This window comes from Lactuca saligna, chromosome 8 (genome assembly GCF_052625555.1).
Source record: "Lactuca saligna cultivar CGN05327 chromosome 8, ASM5262555v1, whole genome shotgun sequence".
NCBI lineage: Eukaryota > Viridiplantae > Streptophyta > Magnoliopsida > Asterales > Asteraceae > Lactuca > Lactuca saligna.
The window spans coordinates 66,368,552-66,394,103 of NC_136424.1; the positions used below are offsets into that span (position 1 = coordinate 66,368,552).

At 35.2% G+C, this 25,552-nt stretch overlaps 1 protein-coding gene and 1 pseudogene across 1 annotated transcript; both read right to left on the reverse strand.

Moving 5' to 3' along the window:
- Positions 1–1,212: 1,212 nt before the first annotated feature.
- Positions 1,213–3,138, reverse strand: LOC145011824 (autophagy-related protein 18a-like). The gene is made up of 4 exons (XM_078970558.1): positions 2,145–3,138; positions 1,851–2,013; positions 1,609–1,735; positions 1,213–1,521 (listed from the first exon to the last, which is right to left on the reverse strand). Exons 1-4 carry the CDS (start codon positions 3,114–3,116, stop codon positions 1,431–1,433), a joined length of 1,353 nt encoding a protein of 450 aa, XP_078826684.1. The 5' UTR covers positions 3,117–3,138; the 3' UTR covers positions 1,213–1,430.
- Positions 3,139–7,893: 4,755 nt separating this feature from the next.
- On the reverse strand, positions 7,894–9,350 carry LOC145012262 (UDP-glucosyltransferase 29 pseudogene; annotated as a pseudogene).
- Positions 9,351–25,552: the final 16,202 nt, after the last annotated feature.

The following is a 25,552-nucleotide window of genomic DNA, read 5'->3' on the forward strand; positions in this document are numbered from 1 at the left end:
ATAGTCCGAGGAAGGTTGTCGTTGGTCTTAAAGGCGTCGATCATTAGGGTAGTGACTGTTGCAATGGTCACAATCATTCCCCCAACGCTTGCTTAGCCGATTGTCTCTACAGTACAGTTGTCGTTCACAAGATGGAGTCACATTTTTGGTACGAAAAACCATCGACGAGGATAGATGGTTACAGTGAAATCGTTGAGGGGTCGAGCAAGCAAGTCCAGATTCTTTTAGGAGCAAGATGGAGCTAACTTGAAGAAAGAATGACAAAGGGGATTGATGATGTATGATGCTAACCAATTGATTGCATTTTTCAACAAGATCATTAACCATGTACATCATGTAGAGTTTTCTCTGGTAAACGGTTCATCAATGTTGATGAGAAGGTCAGAGAGAACCTTGAGTTTTTTAAAGTAGTGTTTGATAGCCAAGTCACTAATTTCCAAGAAACGAATCTTGTGATGGAATTGCATTGCACGGGCATCCTTATTGTCCCAAAATAAACTTTCAAGGCTCTTCCAGATACAACGAGCTGTCACCCCTTTATAGCAGATTGTTGTTAAAGGTGATACCGAAACTCATGCAACATGCTTTATCCAGATCCGATGAGCCATCATGCCTTTCTAGAGTATCAAGCTTTATCTATTCGATAGTTGGATTCTCAAGCGGCACCTTGTCGAGGTGATACCAAAACTCATGCAACATGCTTCAAAAAGCTTTCTCCAAACATAATAGTTGGCGACGTAGCGTCGAATTTTGGTAATGTCAAAAGGCTTGTCAGTGGCATCCTTATTAGGCGTTTCAATAGTTATTGTGGAAGTAGATAGGAGAAAGTCGGATAGGATTTAGGCCGAGAAAAGGTGGTCGGCCGATGGGTGAACATAAAAGAAACAGAAGGTTGAGAGATTTAGGGATTAGCTATTGTTACCTTGAACAAAAGGATTTAGGGATTAGCTATTGTTACCTTGAACAAAAGGCCGATAACAATACAAGATATATATATATATATATATATATATATATATATATATATATATATATATATATATATATACACACACACATATGGGCTGTAATACATATAAATAGTTTTGAATTAGGTGGTGATTTTGCTATTTTGCTATAAATGTGATCAAATTGTTACAGTAATTACAAAAAATGACATTTTGGTAAATATCCCTAAAATAAACGAGTTATATTAGAAAGCACACAAATCAATTTGACTTAATTATGTGGGATCCACAGTTTCAGTTTCTGATTTCTTTGAGAACATCTTCAAAAGTTATCATTTAGCAAGTTGACAATTTTTACATTACATATACATTGGCATGTACAAAATTATATATATACCCATTCCTTCACAAGCATCAGCAAAAGTGTAACAGAGCAACAAACATACCATGAAAAGACATATGTTCTTATGTTGTTAAGCAAAATTAGAAAGAGTCATCAGGCTTCACAAAGTTGTGATATTCCAGTTGAGTCATCTCCCCTCCAGCTTTTGGGTCAAATTGGCATCTATAGAAACTGCACAATTACAACAATTTTAATCCATCAAAAACATAGTAATCATCATTCCAGAATGAATATAAATCTGTCAAGAAACTTTAATACCTTCCATCTAAGCCAAGAATCACCACTGTGTTCTTTTGATGACCAAATGCAACAATATACTGAGAGCCTTCAACCAATCGGAACTGAGCCAAAGACCACACAGAGCTAAAATACTTGGGGATAACTCCTGCAACATAATTTAATGTCATATTCATGAAACTATAGTGTGTCTTTTTGTCAAAGATTCAAGAACAATGGTTGATTTTTAATGAAAAACCAATGCGACTGTGTGTACTGTGTACCTTTAATGAGAGCACGAGATGAACTGGTAATGAGGTCTGGATTATCGACAGATGTGATGCTGAAAACATGAATAGTACCCTTATCACTTGAGACTGCTAGCCACTCAGCCGTAGGAGAAAATGCAAGGCTATGTATTTCAGCTCTATCTGCACCCCTCCTTACCTAATTGTTATTAGTCGTATCCCAACCCACCATTAATGAGCTTGGTTAAAATCATCAAAGTTGTAATAATTACAAAGACATGTGTAAAATTATCCAGAATCATAAATGAAGTTAACCAAATTAACGCCTACCTCGTGCAACAATGACCCGTCGTGGGTATTGAAGATACGAACAAGAGTTCCCTTGTTGCTGGCTGTGGCAAGCATATTTCCATTCTGTGACAGAGCGAAGCACGCAATTCTTGAATCATGAGCTAAGATAAACTTTGTTCGCTTCGAAGCGTAATGCTCAACCCTAACTTGTCCCTTCCGCAATCCGAGACAAACAAGCACAAAATTACCAGAAGCTTGTGAAACATCGCAAAGGCCCTTGGGATTCGCAAATGTCTCGATCTGTTGCAGTAACTTCAAATCCGTGAAATTGTATACGAATATCTTCTGCTCCAAAATCACAATTATCCGATCTCGCCTTAACCGAACTCCACGAACCTCCGATCGAAAAGATAGCTCACCAATGCATCGGCCCTGATGATCATCCCAGATCATAACCTTATTTAGAGGATACTGGGGCTGAGAACCGCCTCCGACTAACGCAAGTATATTGCATCGAAACAGCATCTCCACGATCCCAATACCGCCTCCATTTTCAAAATCCCGACGGAAGATCTCGCGAAAAGGATCGCAATTATATATCCGAAATCCTTGATTAATACCGCACGCGAAACATCCATTATCTTGGTTGAATGAAACGTGAAATAGCGATAGATGTGAAGGAGAAGAATCACGGCTGTGAAAATTGGGGATTTTATGGTTAGAGCTTGGAATTAAGGTCTGTCCATGAATCGGAACCGTAGCCGGAGCAGAATTAGGTTGAGTTGCAGCGTGAATATCTTCTTTTCCATCCTGAATATATGGAATTCGTTGTTGGTTAGAACTCGTTCTGATCGGTGGGAGCCCCGAAGAGATACCGCTGTGAAGGTCGCCGGCAAGTGAATTGGTATGTTCTTTGCCTTCTTCTGAACGTGTATTGGCGCTTGTACTAGCGTTAGGGCTAGGGTTAGGGTTTGGCCATTCCGAAGAAGAGAAGGCCGAGACAGTTGCCATTGTAGATGATCCTGAATATTGTTGGATCGACAGAATTCATCAGAATTTAAATTAATATATTTACATTATTGAACCTTATACATTTAACCGTGCGTACTTCAGTCCGTATAAAATGAGGTGGGTTGCAAGATGTAACTCTTGTTTTCGATTTGATGATGCTGCACCGATACAAACATCAAACAAAAGAAAATGATGCCCTTTATTTACTCAAAAAAAAAAAAAAAAAAAAAAAAAAAAACATTGTATTTTTAATAGTTTATAATTATTTTTTATATATTAGAATAATTATAATAATTAAAAAAAAATTAACCATATAATCTCTATATCTATAATAATTGAACATTTATTTCTAAATTGTTGGAATGTTATCATCTTAAGAAACAAATATTGGGGTAGACACATGATTCCGCAGTAAGTATTGTCGGTCGGTAGCACATTTTATAATAGAAAAAAAAAATCAAAATTTTTGCACTGTGTCCAAAAAAACCAAGTGTTGTCGGTATCACTACTTGCAACATAGTAGAACTATATGTGTAAATACACTTTGTCTGCATTTCTTTCCATAGCATGTATGTAATTATTGTTTGGTTTTTGTTGTTGCTTATTTCATCATGTAGATGGATGATATATTAGATATTATTATTGATTTTGATATTTAAAAATAATATATATAATATTCTGATATTTAAAAAATAGAATTTATGATATTTGATGTTTAAAAATGACATATAAGATATTTTGAAAGTTTATGAATGATAAATATGATATTATTATGTTTAATAAGGTTATATATAAAATTCTTATAAAAATAATAAATGTTTGATGAAAATATTATTTCGTTGAATAGTTATTTATCTTAAAACATTTGAGTGTTAAATAGTTTTAGTGATATATTGAGTTTTTTTACCCAAAAAAAAAAAAAAAAAAAAAAAAAAAAAAAAAAAAAAAAAACTTACCATTTAGTTTTTTTAGTGATATATTGAGTTGGTTTTCAAAAAAAAGATATTACCATTTTAGCATGTTTAAAGAAATATTAAAATTGAAAATCATGTGTAAAATATTACATAGATCGTTTTGGTACCATGTTTGATTAAATTGGCTTTTATTTTAGAAATATAAATCCTATCGAATTTTTGGCACTAAATGATGGATAAATATTGCCTACTGTGGATACATTTTTGGTGAATGGGTTTCCCTCATAACTAAGAGTATAAAAGCTATAGTTATTTGAATTTGATGTATTTTTATCTATATTTAAAAGACAATAATTATAATATTTAATTAAGTTTTTAAGTTTTTATTAAAAAAATGTGCTAAAAATGAATTTCAATGTTTCTTGAGATTGAATGGGGTATGTTAACGTTATGCATTTCATAATCATTTATTCTGCCATTCTACTTGTAGTTTAAAAGTTTATATGCCAACAAATTAGAGTATAGGGATGTAACATGTAAACCCGAAAAAGTATAGAGGGCAAGTTGCACTTTACCGGTTATAATAGTAACCCTTGGGTAACGGGATTGACACGTAAAATATTGAGGTGTCATTTGCTTTGCTCCCACGCAATGGGATATCGAAAATATAACGTCAATTCGTTCCATCTCGGGCTTGTACCATGTTTTTTGTATTTTTTTTTAGGACGTCTTAATTTAAATGGAACCAGGGTTATTGCATTATTGGATTCTTTATTTAAAAAAGGGATAATGACTTGAAAGGGTAACGAACTTTCGACTTTTGTCATATTTAGTCACTAAATTTTTTTTCGTTATCTATTTGTCATTGAACTATTGAAACTGTTCACATTTTACCCTTATGACCGGCGCCGGTCATAAGGGTAAAATGTGAACAGTTTCAATAGTTCAATGACAAATAGATAACGAAAAAAAATTTAGTGACTAAATATGACAAAAGTCGAAAGTTCGTTACCCTTTCAAGTCATTATCCCTTTTTTAAATAAAGAATCCCAATAACGCAATAACCCCTGCTTCCAAGTTATTTATTTTTGTTAAATTGTAGCAACATTTGTTGATGAAGAAATCTATGAAATAAAAAAAAACAAAAAAAACAAACAAAACCCTGAAAATATATTTAAAAAAAACAAAAAACCAAAACCGAAATAAAAAACCAAGGGTTTGACATTCCCCAAAATAAAAAATCAAAATCTCTAATCTGATTTTGGTTTTACAAAAAAATGAACCATTCTCACTGATGTGAATTATAACCATTGGTTTGGCATGCGAAATTTGTGACATCCCATGAATATGTAGTTACAACATCGTCAGAACTCGTAATTCATAGTAAGGAGTTAGAGTATCATCACATGAATACGTAGTTACAACATCGCCTGAACTCGTAATTCATCACCTACAGGTTATGGGCTTGCTGGTGTTTCCACTGGGTTGTCTAGAATAGTCCGTCGTCGCCATCTATACTCTGGTAGATGACTACATCGACATATTGTTGGTTAAGGTTATGGTATCTCCTTTCATCCTACATCACATATTCATCATCATCTATTTACCTAATTATCACCACCTTTCTATCATTACATATCTCTCATCATTTTATTTCATCACACACCAACTATTTCATCTACCCATGTTTCATCCGCAACATATTTGTAGATATAAAATAAATATACCGTTTAAATCTTCTAAAACATGTATAAAATCGTTCATCCAGCATAGATAACAAGTATTCAAATAATATGCACACATAGTACGTAATTTATATAAAATACTTCATATCTATATGTAAGATGAAAGTAACTATATATATACCATAAATGCTTCCTAACTTTGAACCCCCAAGGTTTACTCTACTAAAGCTTCATATTCTCGGCTCTCTGAACCTAGAAGGGTCCAGATCTATCACACCAAAAAGCTCAAGATATCTCTTCCTCTCACTCTACACACTTAAGCTCGCTAGGGTTCGCACTTATGGGAAAGTTAGTCGCAATTGAAGGCCATAAGTGCCTTTAAATATAGCTCGAGCCCAAAGATTTAGGGTTTCTGCCAACAGTGCGGACTCGTCGAGTCGCCTCACCTGACTCGTTGAGTCTATTCATTAATCTGAATCACCAGTCGCGACCTTACTCGACGAGTTGAGGCGTCAACTCGTCGAGTCTCTCTTCTTAACTCAAAAGAAAAATACTTAAATGATGATACATGGAAATCCGGATGTTACATTTTGTATTTTTATTTCATAGATTTATTCATCAACAAATGTTGCTACAATTAAACAAAAATAAATAATTTTGCTAAAACATAATACAATAGGAAGTTTGTTCACATTTAGTTATTGAACTTTTTAGAGGGAAACGAACTTTCGATTTTGTTCACATTTAGTCACTAAACTTTTTTTCGTTATCTATTTGCCATTGAACTATTGAAACTGTTCACATTTTACCCTTATGACCGGTAACAGCCGGTCATAAGGGTAAAATGTGAACAGTTTCAATAGTTCAATGGCAAATAGATAACGAAAAAAAGTTTAGTGACTAAATGTGACAAAAGTCGAAAATTCGTTACCCTTTCAAGTCATTATCCCTTTAAAAAAAGTATATGTTATCTTTAAATGTTATTTAATTTGATTGGTATTTAAATTAAGTTTTTTAAAAGATAATTTGTATTATTAATTTTAGATGGTATCAAAATATAATAAACTAATAAATTGTTTTTAGTGTGTTTATGTAAAATGACCAAGAAAAATATATTATCTATTTTTTTTAATATATTTTATCTTATGTCAATTACCTTGAGGAGAAGATAGCCTGATTAGCCTCTACACATAGGTGTTGTTTGATTTTCTGAAGCAAAAATTCATGAAGTCTGCGGACCACCTCTGCAACCCTCTGCAGTAGAAGAGGTGGACCAAACGGCTGCAGACTATAATTAAAAGCGTGTTTGTTTTTTTAACAGCTGCATACTACTGCAGATATTAAAAAATTAAAATAAACTAATTTTATAAACCGAAAATAGCTTTTTAATACGTAAAATTTAATAATGTATAACATTTCGGTAAAAATTAATGATATTTCAGTAAAAAAGAATGATATTTCAACAAAAAATAAAGATATTTTCAGTAAAAAATAATGATATTTCATCAAGAAATTATTATTATTGAATATAAAAAAAATGAAAAATAAATTCAATAAGAATAAATGAAAAAAAAAGGGAAAAAAATATGAAATAAAATTTTAATAATATATAATCAAAATTTCAGCAATAAAATAAGAAGAAGAGGTTGGAAGAGGCAGTACAAGTGCTGCGCCAAACAGAGCACGCAGAAGTTTTTGACCCAGAAGGCTTCTAAAAAACAAACAGCTGCGAGATTAAAAGTGTTGCGCGTGTGCTGCGCCGCGCAGCAGTAAGAGGTTTGAAGAGGTTTTTTCCAAAAAACAAACAGCACCATAGTCGATGATGCTACTTGTACAAATTTTAATTTGCAACATATCAGTAGCTCGTTTTCATGCTTCTCTAGCATATAAATGATCCTAAGGCAGATTAAATGGTAAATGTTCAACATTATGTGCAATGAGAAATTTGATTAAAATTTAATATATACTTCGTTCATAATCTTATATTTATTTGATTCTGATTTTAATAGAATAAAATATTAACAGAATTAAGATGAAAGCCATCAAAGGGGTAAAAAAGTCTTTTTAACTATTGTCGCACACACATCATAAATTAACTGTTTTTTCGAACAACAATTAACGAAGAGGCAAGCAAAAACTTGTAATTACAAATAAATTGACTATTCTTACTGCCCATGATCTAAAACATTAATAATATTGAACATGATATTAGCTAGGCTAACACAAAAGAGGGTAGCCTTTTCCTCTTGCAAATCTCCTCCCACGACCACCACTTAGGAGGCATAATTGCAGTAGCTCCACCGCCACTGCATCAATCTCCTCCTCCCCTTTCAGCCTCAAGTCGGTACTTATTTTCTTGGCCTTTTCTCTCACCGCCTTCCCCAACTCACTCACGACCACTTGCCGGACAACTACCGCCATATTCTCCCGCCTTAGCCGCCCATCATTGTCCCTCACCACCTCCATCCCAATCCCAACCTCCTCCATCAACCGAGCATTAACCGGCTGGTCAAGGTGCATTGGCATGGCTATTATTGGAACACCAAATTTCATAGCTTCCATCGACGAACTCCATCCACAACGACTCACAAATCCACCAATATTTTCGTGCCCTAATATTTTTGCTTGTGGAGCCCACCCTTCTATCACTAAACCCGTATCCTTAACCCTTTCAAGAAACCCTAATGGAAAAGCTTCTGAAACGCTAAGTTTTCTTTCCACTTTTGGAAACCTGAAAACCCAAATGAAATTCACATTGCTCAATTCCAAACCATATGCAATTTCTGTCAAATCATCATTAGAAAGAAAATATTCGCTCCCGAAAGAAACGAAAACAGTGGATCCAATGGCTTTTAATTTGTGTCAAGCCACTGCATCACCAGCTTTTGATTCCTGTCCTCTACGGGAGACGGGTCTGCAACGAGTGGACCTACAGGCACAATCTTTTTACCAGTAAGAACAGAAAGGTAATCACTGTACTTACCTTCGATCTCCTTGAAAGATTTAACAAGAACGATGCTTGAAGACCGATTGACACACTCCATTACACGATCTTTATCTTTACGACCATTTGCGGAGCTTTCAAGAATCTCAGACATGTGACCAGACTCATAGCAACGATAGTAAATCGTCGAGAATGGAAATGGAATGCCAGTGGAGCTGTTCAAGTAAAGATGAAACATGTTGGAAGCCATGGTAACACTTGTGGTGATGAACACAACCGAAGGGATTTCAAGTTTAGAAGCCGCCAACGGAGCCCAGTGTTGAATAAGATCGTAAATGAGCAAATCGGGTTGTAACTTTTTCAAGATTGTTGAAAACTTAGGCTTTGCCTTGTCGAAAGCTTTTTTAAGAGGGGGCATAAGATGAAGAGGGAGACCATTGGTGGTGTGAAGGTGTGGTGGTAGAGCCGGTAGTTTCCGGAGGTGAAGCTCTATGAACTGAACTGCGGGTGAACCATGTTCGTTTGCTAACGGTTGCTTGATCGAACTGATGTTAGCCGGAGTTTAGCAAAGGTAGATGTCAAAGAGGTTTGTGTTGTTGAGTTTCTTGGCTAGTTCTAGGAAAGGAGAAATATGACCATGGCCTAACCATGGGAACATCAAAACCTTTTTCTTTTTTCCTTGCATGTTCATCGTCATTTTGTGATCTGAAACCCTGATTTCTATAAGGTGGTTGTTTTGTAGCTTGACTTGGGAGAAGAAGGTGGCGTTATGTAGACAAATTAAAGGGTTATTATGGTTATGGATAGTGCTTAAAATAAGTACGAAGTAAATCCGTTTAAAAAGTTAAATGCAATCTTTATTTATCGTGCATTATTCACATATCTATATATTTTGATTGATATTTTTTGGTAATAAAATCTGTACTAAAGAATATATACATGTTATTTGCCTTTGATTTAGTTATGGAAAATATCTTAATTAAGTTATTTGGTATATTGTAATCTGTAATGGTTTTAGAGGATTTGATTTAATTATGGAAAATATTTTAAGTTAATTGATATTTTCTTACAATATTTTTGATCTTGTGAATAATTTATTCTTAACCTTTGATACATAACAATGATTTTGACTTTTGAAGATAAATTGACTCATTAAATGAGACCATAGTTGTCTTGTTTCATGAAAGTATAATCATTGTTTTGATGTTCGGTTTTCAATTTTAAATGTCACTGAATCATTAACCAAGTATCAAAAACATTATAACATGTTTTGGTCTTATATCAAGTACACGGGACCTTTTTCCATTGCAACTCTAGCATCGTCCAAGCAAGTGCAATGATATGGAACTCATGACCGCCACCACGATGATACAATTAGACTATATTCATCGTAGGCATTTTCTTTATAATGGCAATGAAATATAAAATAAAAGAAATTAAAAAGTTAGCGGGAAGATAGACAATACAAAGGCTGTATTTGGCGCGTCACAGCTAGCTTATTTTTCGAGTTTTTTTATGTTGTCATGTTTGGTAAGCTAAAAAGTAGCTTATAAGCTAACCTTTTGAAAAGCTACTTAGACTAGCTTTTTAGGAGTTTTTTTAAAATTTTCCAAATACACTCCTTAATTAATCATAGAAACACATATTCTTACATGTCCTTTTATGTAAATTTATATATTTCAGCTAGCTTTTCAACTAGTTTTACAAAACGTTATTTTTTATCAGTTAGTTTTTCAGCTATTAACTAGCTTTTTATTTAACAGCTAGTTTTTCAGCCATCAACTAGCTTTTCAGCTAGTCTACCAAATATAACAAAAAATGCAAAAGACTTTTGTAAAAGAACGAAAGAAAAGAGAAAAACAATACAAAACAACCCCCAATCTACAAAGAACTATATGAAATTATGAATAAATACAATTGTACGTATTGGCGGAGTTAGATGGAGTGTTGGCGTACTAAAGTACCCCCCAAAAATTATTTTACATATATATATATATATATATATATATATATATATATATATATATATATATATATATATATATATATATATATATATATAATATTTATAAACATTTTTCATGTTATTGTACCCCAACTAAAGAGATTATAACATGTTTTTTAATGCTCGATATTGGATAAATACAAATAATATATATTGACAATGTTTGTACCCCTATATCAAAATTTCTGGTTCCATCGCTGATTGCACGAGCAAACCCACCAAAAAAACAAACCGGAAAGAGAAGCATCATGTTTTTATAACTTGCTTTTATTAGACATGTTTGTTTGTAGTCTTGAAACAAAATAACTATAACTTGTTTTTATTAGATAAAATGTATATATGCAAGTAAGATTAAAAAGAGGTTTTGTTTACTAACTAGACTCGGTAGGTTTTGCCCAAAGCTAAGTTAAATTAAATAATATCATAAAAATTGGTTTGAATCGATCGATCATACTGCGAACTAGGGACAATTGTGGTTCAACTGCTACAAGAAAATTTTGATATAGCTACGGAAAATTTTCATAGCAAAAAAGCTGAAATTACGTAGACAAACCTAAATAGCTACGGAATTCGCAACAAAATTTGTCAATGGGATTACATAAGTATATTTCTTGTAGTAAAATGTTTTACTACGGAAGGATAGTTTTGTTACAATTTTGATATGATCATTGCTACGATGTATATTCCATAATAATGTGTTCTGCAGTAACTTTCGTAGCAAATTCCGTAATTAAAGGTTTCGTAGCAAGTTCCGTAGCTAAGGGTTCCATAGTTATATGTTCCTTAGCAAATTCCGTAGCCATATATTTTGTAACAAAAAAATTAGGTAGCCGCTTTTCATAACAATATATGTAACATCCCAAAAATTCAAAGAAAATTTTTATTTTTAAATTCATTCCAATCATACGATAATCATATCAAAACAATTGAGAGTATATCATAGTAAAATATTATCAGAGTACGAAATCCCAAAATCACGTAATATGGAAAAACATAGGTGGATGCAGTTCGATCAGGTCAGGACCTTCTCTTTCGAGCTGGAAGTACCTAAAACATAAACTGAAAACCGTAAGCACAAAACAATTCAGAGTATATCATAGTAAAATATTATCAGAGTACAAAATCCCAAAATCACGTAATGCGGGAAAACATAGGTGGATGCAGTGCGATCAGGTCAGGACTTTCTCTTTCGAGCTGGAAGTACCTAAAACATAAACTGAAAACCGTAAGCACAAAGTTTAGTGAACTCCCCAAAAATAATACATATCATATATATATATATATATATATATATATATATATATATATATATATATATATATATATATATATATAGACAAAACATATTGGGTCTATTTCACCCCCCTTCAATATCTTTCAATCGGTATCGGGTCTATTTCACCCACTTCGGTATCTTTCAACCGGTATTAGGTCTATTTCACCCCCCCCCCCCTTTGGTATATTTCAACCGGTATTAGATCTATTTCACCACTTTGGTATCTTTCAACAGGTATCGAGCCTATTTTATCCCTTACCCACTACACATATAATCATAACAATAAGAGTCACAAAGACATCAAGCAGATACAGGCACAACAGGTAATTATCACGAAGACAATCGTCATACTACAAACATAATCTAGTGGGTCGACATTAGTGCCTTCGACCCACGGCTATAGTGAAGGAAACCCACCTCAAACTGAAGATATCAAATCACACTCAAGCTGTTGAATTACGAAATCCTCTCACTCTAAATCACATGTAATAAAACCCTAATTAGAAATTAGGTCAAAAATCCACCCCGAGAGTCCAAACCATAAACCCTAGCTTTAACGGAAAAAGGCTTGTTAATCATTGCCTTATTGGGCCTAATCCACTAAGGCCTAAATACAATTAGTACCAAAACCCAAAAGATATACCATGTCCAAAATGGGTCCAAGTCTAAAGGCCCATCACAAAAAAGCTTAGGGCCCAAAAAGGGCCTAAAGTCCTTAAGTCCCGAAAATAGCCCGAGATAAACCCCAAAGTCCCCTTTAATGAGTACGCTAAGTGTGCCATCAGTACGCCCGACATACTCAAAAGCTTCGCATCGACGAGTCCCCAAGTGCAAAAGCCCAGATGGCCAATTTCCCATTTTGAGGTCTTAATTAGTTAAGACCTAATGTCCAACTTCGGATATAGGTTCCTTAAAGCGTAGTAAGCCATAAAGTTGCCAAGTTTATTCTTTTGCATGACTTATAAAGGTCAAATCTTGGACTTTATCACACTGACTTCATGAAACAACCTTCAACCTTTGCATGGTTGAACTTAATCCATCAATATACCATTTTTATGCTCAAGGGGCATCAGAGACACTAGGATCTAATATTATTTTCTTATGGAGTAGCTTATACTCTCAAGAACCACCTTAAGGACCAAAATGAAGAATATAAGCCCTAAACAATAACTAATACATGGAGTCATCAAGGTAGGAGCTTTTTACCTCCAATAAGCTAGAAATGGTGAGTAACCTCTGAATCTACAAACTCTTTCTTGTCCAATGTTTCTCCACATATCTTCTTCTTCACTAAACACCACACATACACAAAACACACACACACACACAAGCTCAATCTCTTTGGAAAATAGACTAGGGTTTCGATATATGGCTCAAGAAGAAAAGGAGGCTGATAAGATGAAAGAGGTCAAGGACTTAATGTGTTTAAATATGGTTCAAACACTAAAAATTTGGGTTAATCCTTATCTTACATATGCCCTGCATACGCATGAGCGTACCAGGGGGACTCCCCTCCTTATGCATACAGAAGAGTACGTCGTGCGTACCTTGTGTACGCCCAGCGTACTCGGGTCTAGCTCAAGAATAATTTGAATAATTGCAAAAAGGGTTTTTCCTGGCGATTCAGACATTGCAATTCACCCCCACTTGAATCAGACTTCGTCCTGGAAGTTCGATTCGGACATTATAATTCATATGCATGAGCGTACCAGGGGGACTCCCCTCCTTATGCATACATAAGAGTACGTCGTGCGTACCTTGTGTACGCCCAGCGTACTCGGGTCTAGCTCAAGAATAATTTGAATAATTGCAAAAAGGGTTTTTCCTGGCAATTCGGACATTACAATTCACCCCCACTTGAATCAGCCTTCATCCTGGAAGTCCGTTGTCGCAAATAACATGGGTAATGCTCCATCATCTCTTCTTCAGACTCTCACGTCTATTCAGAACCCTTCTAGTATTGCCACTGCACCTTCACTAATCCCACAACCTTCTTCCTCGAGGTTTTCGTCTTGCGGTCAAGGATCGCTACCAGTCTCTCAATGCACTTCATGCGGTCATCCACCTGAATATCCTCCAACGAAACTATGACAACCCGATACTTTCCCAGTCATCAAAAGTCAAAACTGATAAATAAATTTTGAGTTTTATTTATTCTATTAAGTTCATATAGGTTAGAAAATAATCTAAATATAGAAATAAAGATTATATAAGTTTTCGGAACCAAAAACACTCGAAAAAACCCAAGATTTATCCTCGAAAACATCAAAACTCGTTCAGCTATCCGTTTTCGGCCAAAAACCCACGGACCTAAAATAGATCTTGGCCAAGAACCCATCTCCAACCGAGAATCCAACCGGTATAAAGGGTTTTCCTCGGAAACTCGATCATTTCTCACTCATTTCACCCAAAAAATCTCACATTTTGCTCCTAAGGATCATACAACAACACTAATATCCTCAAGAGGAAACCTTCAAATCTTCATATTTTTCCTCAAGAACACCAAGAACAGCCTTCATATCCTCAAGTGGCCGAAAACAACAACAGAACCGGGAACCTGATTTCGGCAGAAAATCTGTGTTTGGCTGAAAACTAGTTCTAACCAAAAACCCATCTGGACCAAGAATTGAACCTTGACTGGGAACCCTCCCATTCACTTCAATCAATTCTCGGTAACATTTCCTAACACAGAAACAAGTGTTTTCTAACACTTAAATTAATGGTTTCGCTAATTTAAATATAATTATGTGTTTAATTATCATTAGGATACCATTAATCCCGCGTATATCAACTCGAGGATCATTTTTCCAGTCTCGCTATCCAACACGTGCACAAACAACAGTGAATTCATACCCATACATTTTCACTGTTTTTAATGTTTTCAGGGGGAATACAAGTAAAACACAAGGATATTTGTGTTTTTATGCAAACAATTTCAATCAGATTAAAAACTTTTGCAATTGATACAAACCGAGAAATCACTACATTTTTATAAAAAATATTCAGATATTTTTATCCCTTTTGTAACATGCTGAGCATAAGGGTAGTTTTCAACATACAACCATAATTGAAAGGTTTTTAGTACAATACATAACATACAATCAAACTATAGTTGATATAATTTGGGAACATTACAAAATTTATTACACGAAACGAGAACATACATACAAACTAAAATAGGTATAGTTTCAGATACAATATATTGTTTTACTATTTCGAGAACATTATACAGAAACGAACACATATAAACCATGGTAAATATAATTTATTATATACAATACTATTTTCCAAATACAAGAGTACAATATCAAAAAAATTATTTAAGTATAATTATTTTTACTCTACAAGTTATACATACAGTTTCAAGTACAAGAGAACACTACAACGCTACACGTAAACTAGTTAATACAGGGTTGTGAGGCACTACTTCAATTGTACCCTTCGGGTGAAAAACTAAATCCTACCATAGTATAACCAGAGTCTCCTGGATAGAGTTTGAGATTTGTGTATCGATCTATATGGGACTGATAATTCTACACCTAAATTGCTAGCTACAGTTAGGCAGGCATGGCTAGGGTGACAAATATCATACCGTTTCGACGCCTGAAGAACGTCGTAGAGGTCACAACAACATAAACTAATAATTTGTTTACGAGATTTTAATTCTTCAAATAATTTTATTTTAAGTAACAAAACTACTATACATTACTGGTGGTAGCCATGGTTTTCATACAGAACATACTATACATTACTAGTGGTAGACATGGTTTTCATATAGAACAAACTATACTTTACTGATGGTAGCCAAGGATTTACATACAGAACAATACTATACACTACTACACATTACTAGAAGTAACCAGGGAATTCGTACAAAGGTTTTCATATAAAACAACACGATACAATACAACTAGTGGTAACCAGGCATACATACTGATACTTTCATATACAATTACAGCATGCAACAACAAACATACCTTTGGTGTTAGGGTTTAAGACTACTTTACGCTACTAAAGAAAATATTGGATTTTCTTGAGAAATATACAAACATTTTCACGGGTTCAAAGACAGGTTTTCATTACAAAATCATTGTTATGAACTCACCAACTTAAATGTTGATGCATTTTCAAAACCACTTGTATTCTCAAGGAATCGGTAGACAGGTACACCCACAGGTTTTGAGAAGACGGAGCTTTTAGAGTCGCGTCTTTTATACTTTTGCTATACATTTTGTTGTCATACAAATTATGTATCGAACATATGTAAATACTTAATTTATTCAATATAATGGTTGTGTTTACTTTGATTGCTATGATGCAATTGTTGTGATAATCTACATGATGTCCTCTGCCCCTGAACGTTTTCGTCATTCCGGTTTAGGGGTGTGACAGGAACCACTGTGGAATCATCAACCAAGCAATTATGCAGTTGAGATACGTGGAAAGTACTGTGAATCTGACTGAATTCATCTGGAAGATCCAAACGATACGCCATCCTACCCAACGGGGATAAAACCCTTAAAGGACCAATATATTTGGGGCCTAGCTTGCCCTGGTTCCATAATCGGATGACACCTTTCTAAGGTGACACCTTCAGGAGTATCATATCCCCGACATAGAACTCCAAGTCTAACTGGTGTCTGTTTGCGTAGCTTTTCTGCCGACTTTGCGTTTTCTGAAGCCTACCATGAACCTTTTGAATCATCTCGGTTGTCTTGTGTACCACCTCTGTACACCCTATGACCCAATGAATGACCTCACCCTAAAATATCGGCGTACTACACTTCCTCCCAATGTCTGGATGGTTCACTCACTCTGACCATTCGTATGCAGGTGAAATGTCGTGCTGAAGTGCAGAAGGGTACCCAACTCCTAGTGGAATTTCTTCCAGAATCTAGAAGTGAACTGAACATCCCTATCCAAGACCACATAAACCGACACCCCATAGCATGCCACAACCTCCTAAATGTAGATGTCTGCCAACTTTTCCATAGAGATACTCTCATTGACCAGGATAAAATGCACGCTCTTGGTCAATCAATCCATGATGACCCATATCGAATCCACTTCATGCGCTGTCCGATGCAATTTGGTGATAAAATCCATCGTAAATTTTTTCCATTTCCAAATAGGAATATCTAATGGCTCCATTTTTTTTGTGGGGTCGCTGATGCTTGGTCTTGACTTTCCTGCAAGTCAAGCACCTCTCCACATACCATGCTAAATCTCACTTCATACATGGCCACCAATAAGTAGGCTAGAGATCTCTATACATCTTTGTCGCTATGGGGTGAATAAAGAATCTCGAATTGTGCGCCTCTTCCATCAAAATATGCGACACACCACCCCAATACAAAACCCACACCCTCCGATTAAGGATCAATAACCCCTGGTTATCATAATCGAAGGAAGTCACCTATCCCACAATGTGCTCACTCTTCCGCTGCTCTTCCTTCATAGCCTCAATATGAGCCTCTCGGATTTGCTCTACTAATGGGGTGATCAATGTCATCCTCAAACATAAATCCATGATTGGATCCACAACCACCTAGCAACTGAAAGTATCAACCACCAACGTTGGGCTTCCCTGTGTGATACAGGATCTCTGTAACGCCCGCATTTCTGGAGAAGCCTTATTATGATGATGTAATAGTTAGGGTCAGCAATTGTAACCCATTTTGAAGCAATGAAGAAGAATTATCTGAGTATTATGTGATTTATGTTATTTATATACAACTTATATGCTTATAACGATAGAATAAAATAATAATAATAAATATGCATAAAAAATTGATAAATAGACTCAATTTCTATGAATAAAGTTTAAGTAGTCGTAACAAGGATTCCGGAGATATAAGGAACATTGAAATTCGACTTATAACGAAGAAGTTATCACTCGTTGAAGTTTTATGACTAAACCGACACGGCACCGTGTATCATAAAAAGTAATTTTTGATAAACTACTTTTTAGCCTTAGATATCCAAATAAAAGTCGTATTATACATTAAACCAATAATGTACATAAAAAGAACATCAAAATCTAACTTTGTTTGAGGAAACTATGATTTTTCTAATATTTAGCATAACAATGCACAACCCGAAAATCGAATTTTAGACCGATCGATTTTTAGCCGACACAACCTAAATGAGAATTAAATATCTCATTAATAGGAGCTCAACAATATAAAGACAATTGAAAACGGACGTCGGCTGACAAAGTTATGAATTTTTTTAACGGACTTTAACTGTATAATCTTGTTAAAATATAACTAAAAATAGTAAAAATCAAAATTAGACGACAGAGTCTAAACGAAAGTGGTAGATCCCATCGATACCTATGCGTGGATATAAAGAATGTCAAAAACAGAGCTTGTATGTGGAAGTTACGGATTTTAGAATATAACTAGTTTTTGGAGTAAACATCGAGTGACACGTAGCACGATCTAAGCCACTGCTTCCTCACCATGGCTTGCCACCAGATGGTGACACATGGCCAACGAATTCTCAGCGTTCATCTAGGGAATGCCCCGTGTTCGGCATATTCACAGCATATAAATAGATGGCGCAAATCACTCCACTTTTCACACCTTTCTCACCCATTCTCTCCCAAACACCCTCAAACCATCTAAGCCTTTACCTAGCACCTCCTAGGTGTTAGAAGCAAGCCTCTGAGCGTCGGAAAGCCTTGATAAAAATAGATTTTGGCTCAAAAGTTCTACCCGCGCAGAGCCCGGTTCCTCACTAAACCCCCTTGTAAGCGAGTTATGTTTACCCGACTTTAAGTATAACTTATGTTTAAGTTCATTATCGTTATTATGAACCTATAAACAAGATTTATCAGTGATTCAAAGTCGTTATACTGATTGATCTACTTACAAGGATGATGTCTAGGCCGTGATTTAGTGAGGTGTTTAAAGTGGGCTTTCCAAACAGTATACTTTGTATACCAAACGGACCCTACCTCCGATATGATCCTAGTTGGTTTTTCATTACTTGATAGATCATGAAAGTAGACTTTGAGTTAATGATGAATCTATACCTCAATAGATATTAGACTAAAATTTAGCAATAATAATACTAGGTTTCATCAACGGAAAAGAAAATTGTTAGAAGCGAAGCACTGCCCGAATTTCGAGTTATCACTTTAACAAGTGAGTGCATAGTTACTTTCATCTTACACATATATATGAAGTATTTGACATAAATTACTTGATATATGTGCCTATTATCTTTTTTCTTGATATATGTGTTAGATGAATGATTTATACATGTGATTTCTGGTAATACATAACATCAAGTTCCACTAGGCTATAAGGCATCATGCAAATCAAGCAATTATATCATATGATTCCTGAATTTATCCTTAGCCCTAATCTACCATGCAATTCTCATATCAAGCATACTACTCATAATACATAGGTATGGGTAATTTGGGAACCAATTACTAGAGCTCGATTGATTACATGCATTGCACCCCTTCTTCTTAGTAAAAATATTTTTAGAAGTTCAACTTCATTTTTCTTAATAAAAATTATCATTTCCTCAATTTGAGTTCTGACAGAACTGAAAGTGTTCCCGAATCCTTCAAACCAAGACTCTGATACCAACTTGTAACGTCAAAAAAATGGTAATAAAAAATTTCATTTAAAAGTCTATCAAATCATTCATTAATTATTCAAAATTAACACCAAGTCATAATATCCAAAACATTAGAGTACAATTATTTCAAATTTGTAAATCATGAGGGGAGGATGTTGTTCCATCACGTCGGACCCTTCCCTTTCGATGGAAGGAAACTAATGACCAAGAACACATTTAAGATAATCTAGCTCCAAAAACTCTAGCTTCTTTACCCATTAAGATAATCTAGCTCATACATGGAAGGAAACTAATGACCAATAACACATTTTCATTACTTAACACACTCTAAAACATTTTAAAGAATAACTCAAACGTCTTGGAGTATCTCCTACTCATAAAGATCAAGTTTGGGACAAAAAGGTGACAACTTTGAGCTAAAACTAGATCCAAAAGAAATATACATCAAGGTTGGACCTTTTTACCTCCAAAAGATGCACCAAGGGAAGTAGATTTTGGATCCAAGTCCTCGAGTGAAACACTACAACCTCAAGTTTCTTACTTCTACTCTAAAAGCTCCAAAATGACACCAAAAAGGGATCGCCAAGCTTCACAATGCCCTCACACACTTTAAGGTTTCGAAATGAGGAAGGGGTTGAATATAAGAGGGTGCATGAGGTCATAAAAGTGCTTAAATAGGGTCCAATGTGACATCCCCAAATTCAAGGTCATTATAAATTTTTTATTTATGCTTATTTGAAAATTAGAGTTTCCTTTTCAAAGAATAATATTGAGAAATTGCTCCCATAAAAACATGATACATATGTTTTCAAAGCAATTATGAAGAAATCTAATTTGTTTATATTAAAACTTTAGGATGTCATCTTCAATACAAAATCATAAGTATAAATAGGCCTTACATTAATTTACACTTGTGATTTACATCTCATTTAATCTCTCAGTGTAATGTACCTTCGTATCGACACCTGTGATACAAATAAACTGAATGGGCCAGGTTGGGAAATCTGGTGAGTATATAGGGTTTTCAACCCACAATAATAAAGTTATTAAGGTTCAGAATCAAAAAATTACCCCAATTACCCATCCCCATTATCTTTTTTATTTCTTAAGGATCTACCCTAAGAATCATCTATCATTCACTCATTCATTCCTAAGGATTGTCCTAAGAAATAGGTACGAAGTCCATCGCTGCCAATTGCACAGCTACCAATGTTATCTATTAGGCACAACTGCCAATATTATCTTATAGGCGCAAATTCCTGGATTATGATGTTCTCTATTAGGCACAACTGCCGATATTATCCTTTAGGCGCGGCTGCAAGGATTATGATATTCTCTATTAGGCGCAGCTACAGATATTATCCTTTAGGCACAACAGCTAGGATTATGATGTTCTCTATTAAGCGCAATTTTCGATATTATCCTTTAGGCGTAGCTGCTAGGATGTTTTAGAGTACGTCATAGTTCAAAAGCATATACAGGTTGTGGCGCATCTACCAAGGTTCATCTATAGGGCACTAAGTCCATAGTTGTCAATGTTCATCTATATCATCTTTCATCTTTCATCATTCATCTACCCATCTTCACCCAATACATTTATAGGTATAAAATACATATAGATTTTAAATCAAATAAAACATGTATATTTTGTTCATCTGGCATAAATATCAATGACACATATAATATGCACACATAGCACGTAATTTATATTAAATACTTCATATCTATGTGTAAGATGAAAGTAACTATGTAATCACTTGTTAAAGTGATGATTCCAAATTCGGTCAGCGCTTCGCTTCTAACAATTCTATTTTCCTTCGGTGAAACCTAGTATCATTACCGCTAGATTTTAGTCTAATTTTTATAGCAACTATTTATGAGCGACATTGTTTTATAAGTTTTAAACAATACTTTTCAATCATTATGTACAGACAGGGGCCAGACATGAAAGATCGAAGGGTAGGAACATTTTGGCATTATAGCACATCTGAAATCCAACAACCATATGCGACCCTTCAAACCAGATTCCCCGTACCGTGAGTAGTTAAAAGATATTATAATAACACTAATTATATTATATATATATATATATATATATATATATATATATAGGTTATAAGTTCATAATAACAATAAGAAACTTAAACGTAAGCTATACTTAGAGTATGGTAAGCATAATCACTTACCGGGGGTTTGGCTAGGAACTAGGCACTGCGGAGGCAGAACTTCCGAGCTGAAAGCTATTCTTTTTGGAGCCTTTTGGCACTTCGAGACTCGTATCTAGCACTCGGTAAGTGTTAGGCAATGCGAGGGGCAAAGAGGGGTGTTTGGGAGAGAAAGAATGGGAAATGTGTGAGTTTTTCGGGTGATTTGTGACTCTATTTATAGGTTGAGTCATGTTCAAATGTGGGGAATTACCTTGCTAAAATATGGGAGTTCGTGGCCAGGTGTCATCATATGGTGCCAAGCGATGGTGAGGAAGCAATGGCTCAGATCGCGCCACGTGTCACTCGCTGGTTACTCCAAAAACCAATTATCTTCTTAAATTCGTAACTTTTGCATACAAGCTCCCTTATTGAAGTTATTTATATCCACACGTAGGTACCGACGGGGCCTACAACTTTCGTTTAGACTCCATCGATTAATTTTGACTTTATTTTTAAAGTTATATTTTAACAAACTTAGACTGTTAAAATCCGTTAAAAATTCATAACTTTTTAATCTGATGTCTGTTTTCGACTATCTTTATATCGTTGAACTCCTATTAATGAGATCTTCAATTCTTATTTAGGTTGTGTCGGCTAAAAATTGATCGATCTAAAATTCGATTTCCGGGTTGTGCACTGTTATGTTAAATCTTAGAAAAATCATAACTTCCTCAAACGAAATTAGATTTGGACGTTCTTTTTTTGTACGCTCTCGGTTTAACATATACATTGACTTTCATTTAGATCGCTAAGGCTAAAAAGTAATTTATCAAAAAATCACTTTTTGCATTACGCGGTGCCGTGTCGGTTTAACCGTAAAACTTCGACAGGTCATTTATGGTGTAAGGGAACAAACGTAGAGTGAATTTTGGAATCATTTCCCTGATGAAAGAAAGAAAATGTTTGTCTAAAGGATGCACATCATACTTGGCATTTGTAATCGATGAAAAGAAGGAGAAGAAGGAGATACAAAGAATATCGGTGGTATGTGACTATCCAAAAATCTTTCCCGAAGATCTTCCTAGATTTCCCCTGATAGGCAAGTGGAGTTTCGAATAGACTTATTACCAGGATCGACACCAATAGCAAAAGCACCATACTAATTAGCACCGACGAATATGAAGGAGCTTATGATGCATATAACGCCCCAATCCTGGTATGTTATTTAGATGCATATTTTTTCAAGTTTTAAGAGGGACTCGACGAGTTAGTAGCCTGACTCGTCGAGTAGGGACGGGTTTTCGAGCACGTGTAAGTAGGCGACTCGACAAGTCCATATTTGGGACTCGGCGAGTCCGCCGGTCTGGAAGAAACCCTAGAACCCTCACTAGCTGTTGCTCGCAGTCGATCACTGCCCCATTGGGACTCAACCAGTCCATACAAACTATAACCTTATTCTGTCGTAGAGGAATAGGAAAAAAATCCACTCAAAGTTGCTCATCAGAAAATCGTATTCTACATCCTTTATGAACCATCGCATTCCTAACGGTCCTGTCATCGGCTATCTTAACATCAAGTGGACGATCCAGCTCCTCCGGAGCTATACTAAATTGTTTGCTAAGTGCAAGCGAAACAAAAGATCGGGTAGCCCCTAAATCCAACAGTATCATAGCTAATATGCAAAGAGATAACGGAGAAGATAAATACTAGTAACAACATCAGGAGATGCTCGAGCCTCCTCTGTTGTCAACTAGAAGGCTTTGTCTTTACTACAGGCGTCTCATCTCGGCCCTGACGCCGTCCGTAATCCTCAATGTCGCAGGGGCAGGTGCTGCCACCTGCCCTACAACTGCTAAACTCGGGCATTAGGACCGCTTGTGTCCCCTCTGATTGTACTAGAAGCAAATCATTTTTGGATTAATGTCTAAGTCCATAACTATAATTGGTAAGACTTGACCCGACCCGGCATGGTCCATTTGGGTTGCATGGCATCATGCACTTGGATAGACTAAAATGAGAGAAATAACACTTAAGGTTTGTTAATATATTATAAGTTCTAATATATTAATAAGGTTATTTAATTAGTATTGATCAAGAATTAATTTGGAATTAATTAAGTGATCAAAAGGAGACTAATTAAATATATGGGTTGATTGTGTAAATCATTCATTCTTATATATGTGGGCTTGTGATCCAAGATTCCTTATGTTGGACTAAGTCCATGGGGTGACCCATGGATACTCCATGGAGGTTAAAATCCATGGAGCATAAGGAATGGGTAAAGTCATGAGTTACATGGTGTAACCCTAATAGCCACCATATAAAAGAAACTCATGGCTCAAGAAATCGTGACTATGTGTGTGTATGAGGGCTAGACGATTTCATGAAGTGTTCTAATTTCTCTCTAAGTTATTCCAAGTGCTTATGGTGTTGTGTGAACCATTTGAGGTGTCACACTTGGGGCACTAGGCACTCAAGCTTCATGAAGACATTCTACATCAAAGAGGTATGTATTCTATCTTGTTATATTGATAGTTTTGTATGCTAGATTAGGATAATACCTTGGATGTTCATATTTGCATGTATAATAGAGAAAACATAGATCCAAGGTATTTAGGGTTGCATGTACACTTAGGAGTGTTAGAATGCTCATAACCCAACAATCATATCAGATGTTGTAATGGTGGTGGTGGTAGCAGTACAATATCTGCTCATATGCTTGGTTCGGCTGCACTTGAAGCAGCCGAAACTCCCTGCCTTGTATACCCCATCGTGCAACTTGCCGCATTTTCCACAACGACTGTGACTCTCCTGGATCCTAAACATGTGGTCAGACACCTTGGGTTTTTTTCCTGAACACGCCATGCCAAACCTGTGGTCAGACACCTTGGGTTCAACCCGAGTTGTAGGACCGGAGGGTCTCCATTGAGACACATTGACCGGTGGGTCTTTATAGAGATATAGCCATGAGAGGCTAACGATATGTGTGCGGTATTTTGGGAAACTCACTAAGCTTTGTGTTTACCGTGTTATGTGATATGTGTTTCAGGTACTTCTTAGGATCACGGGAAGGCATCGGCTTGATTGTACACACGAGATGGAGTTTATGCCTTAGAGGATTCTGGATTACTATAAAACAATTATTGATTGTGTTTTTGCGATAATTTAAATAATTGTGGATTTTGAAAAGTGATAATTGGAATTATGTGATTTTGAAAATGAAAAAAATTACTTGAAAATTTACAGTGCTACAACTGTAGTCCTTATGAGGCGATTCAGTCATATTGTAGGTTCAGGAGAGCGGTTTAGGCATGTTGTAGGCCTTGTGTGGCAGGTCAAACAAATTGGAGGCTCGTGTGTGCATGCATTATATGTGTATTGCAGTGTTTGTTATTTTGGGAGAATTCACTAAACTTTGACTTACAGTTGTGGATTAAAAAAATCTTAAAGTACCATTGATGATTGTGGGAAGACGAATACGTGACTGTACACACTCATCAATAGTATTGGAGATTTTGCATTTATTACATTACTATGATTTTCAAACAATTGTATTATTTTGGAAAAAAATGAGTTTTCTTAACTTGAATTTTATGAAAATGATGTTTTATCCTAATTAAAAATGAAAAAAATTGTTTGTGAAAATAGGACGCTAAATATATATTGATTAATGTATTAATTTAGTCTTCCAACTAATTTACAAAGTTTCAACTAATAAAAGACATTAATATATATATTTCATCTCAAAGTTTTTTTAATAAAATATTAAACTATAATATATTTATTTAGTACTTGTTTATAAATTTTACACCCACCTAAATAATTTGTTTTTGGGTTTTCTATAAAGTTGGCTAATATTTTAATTA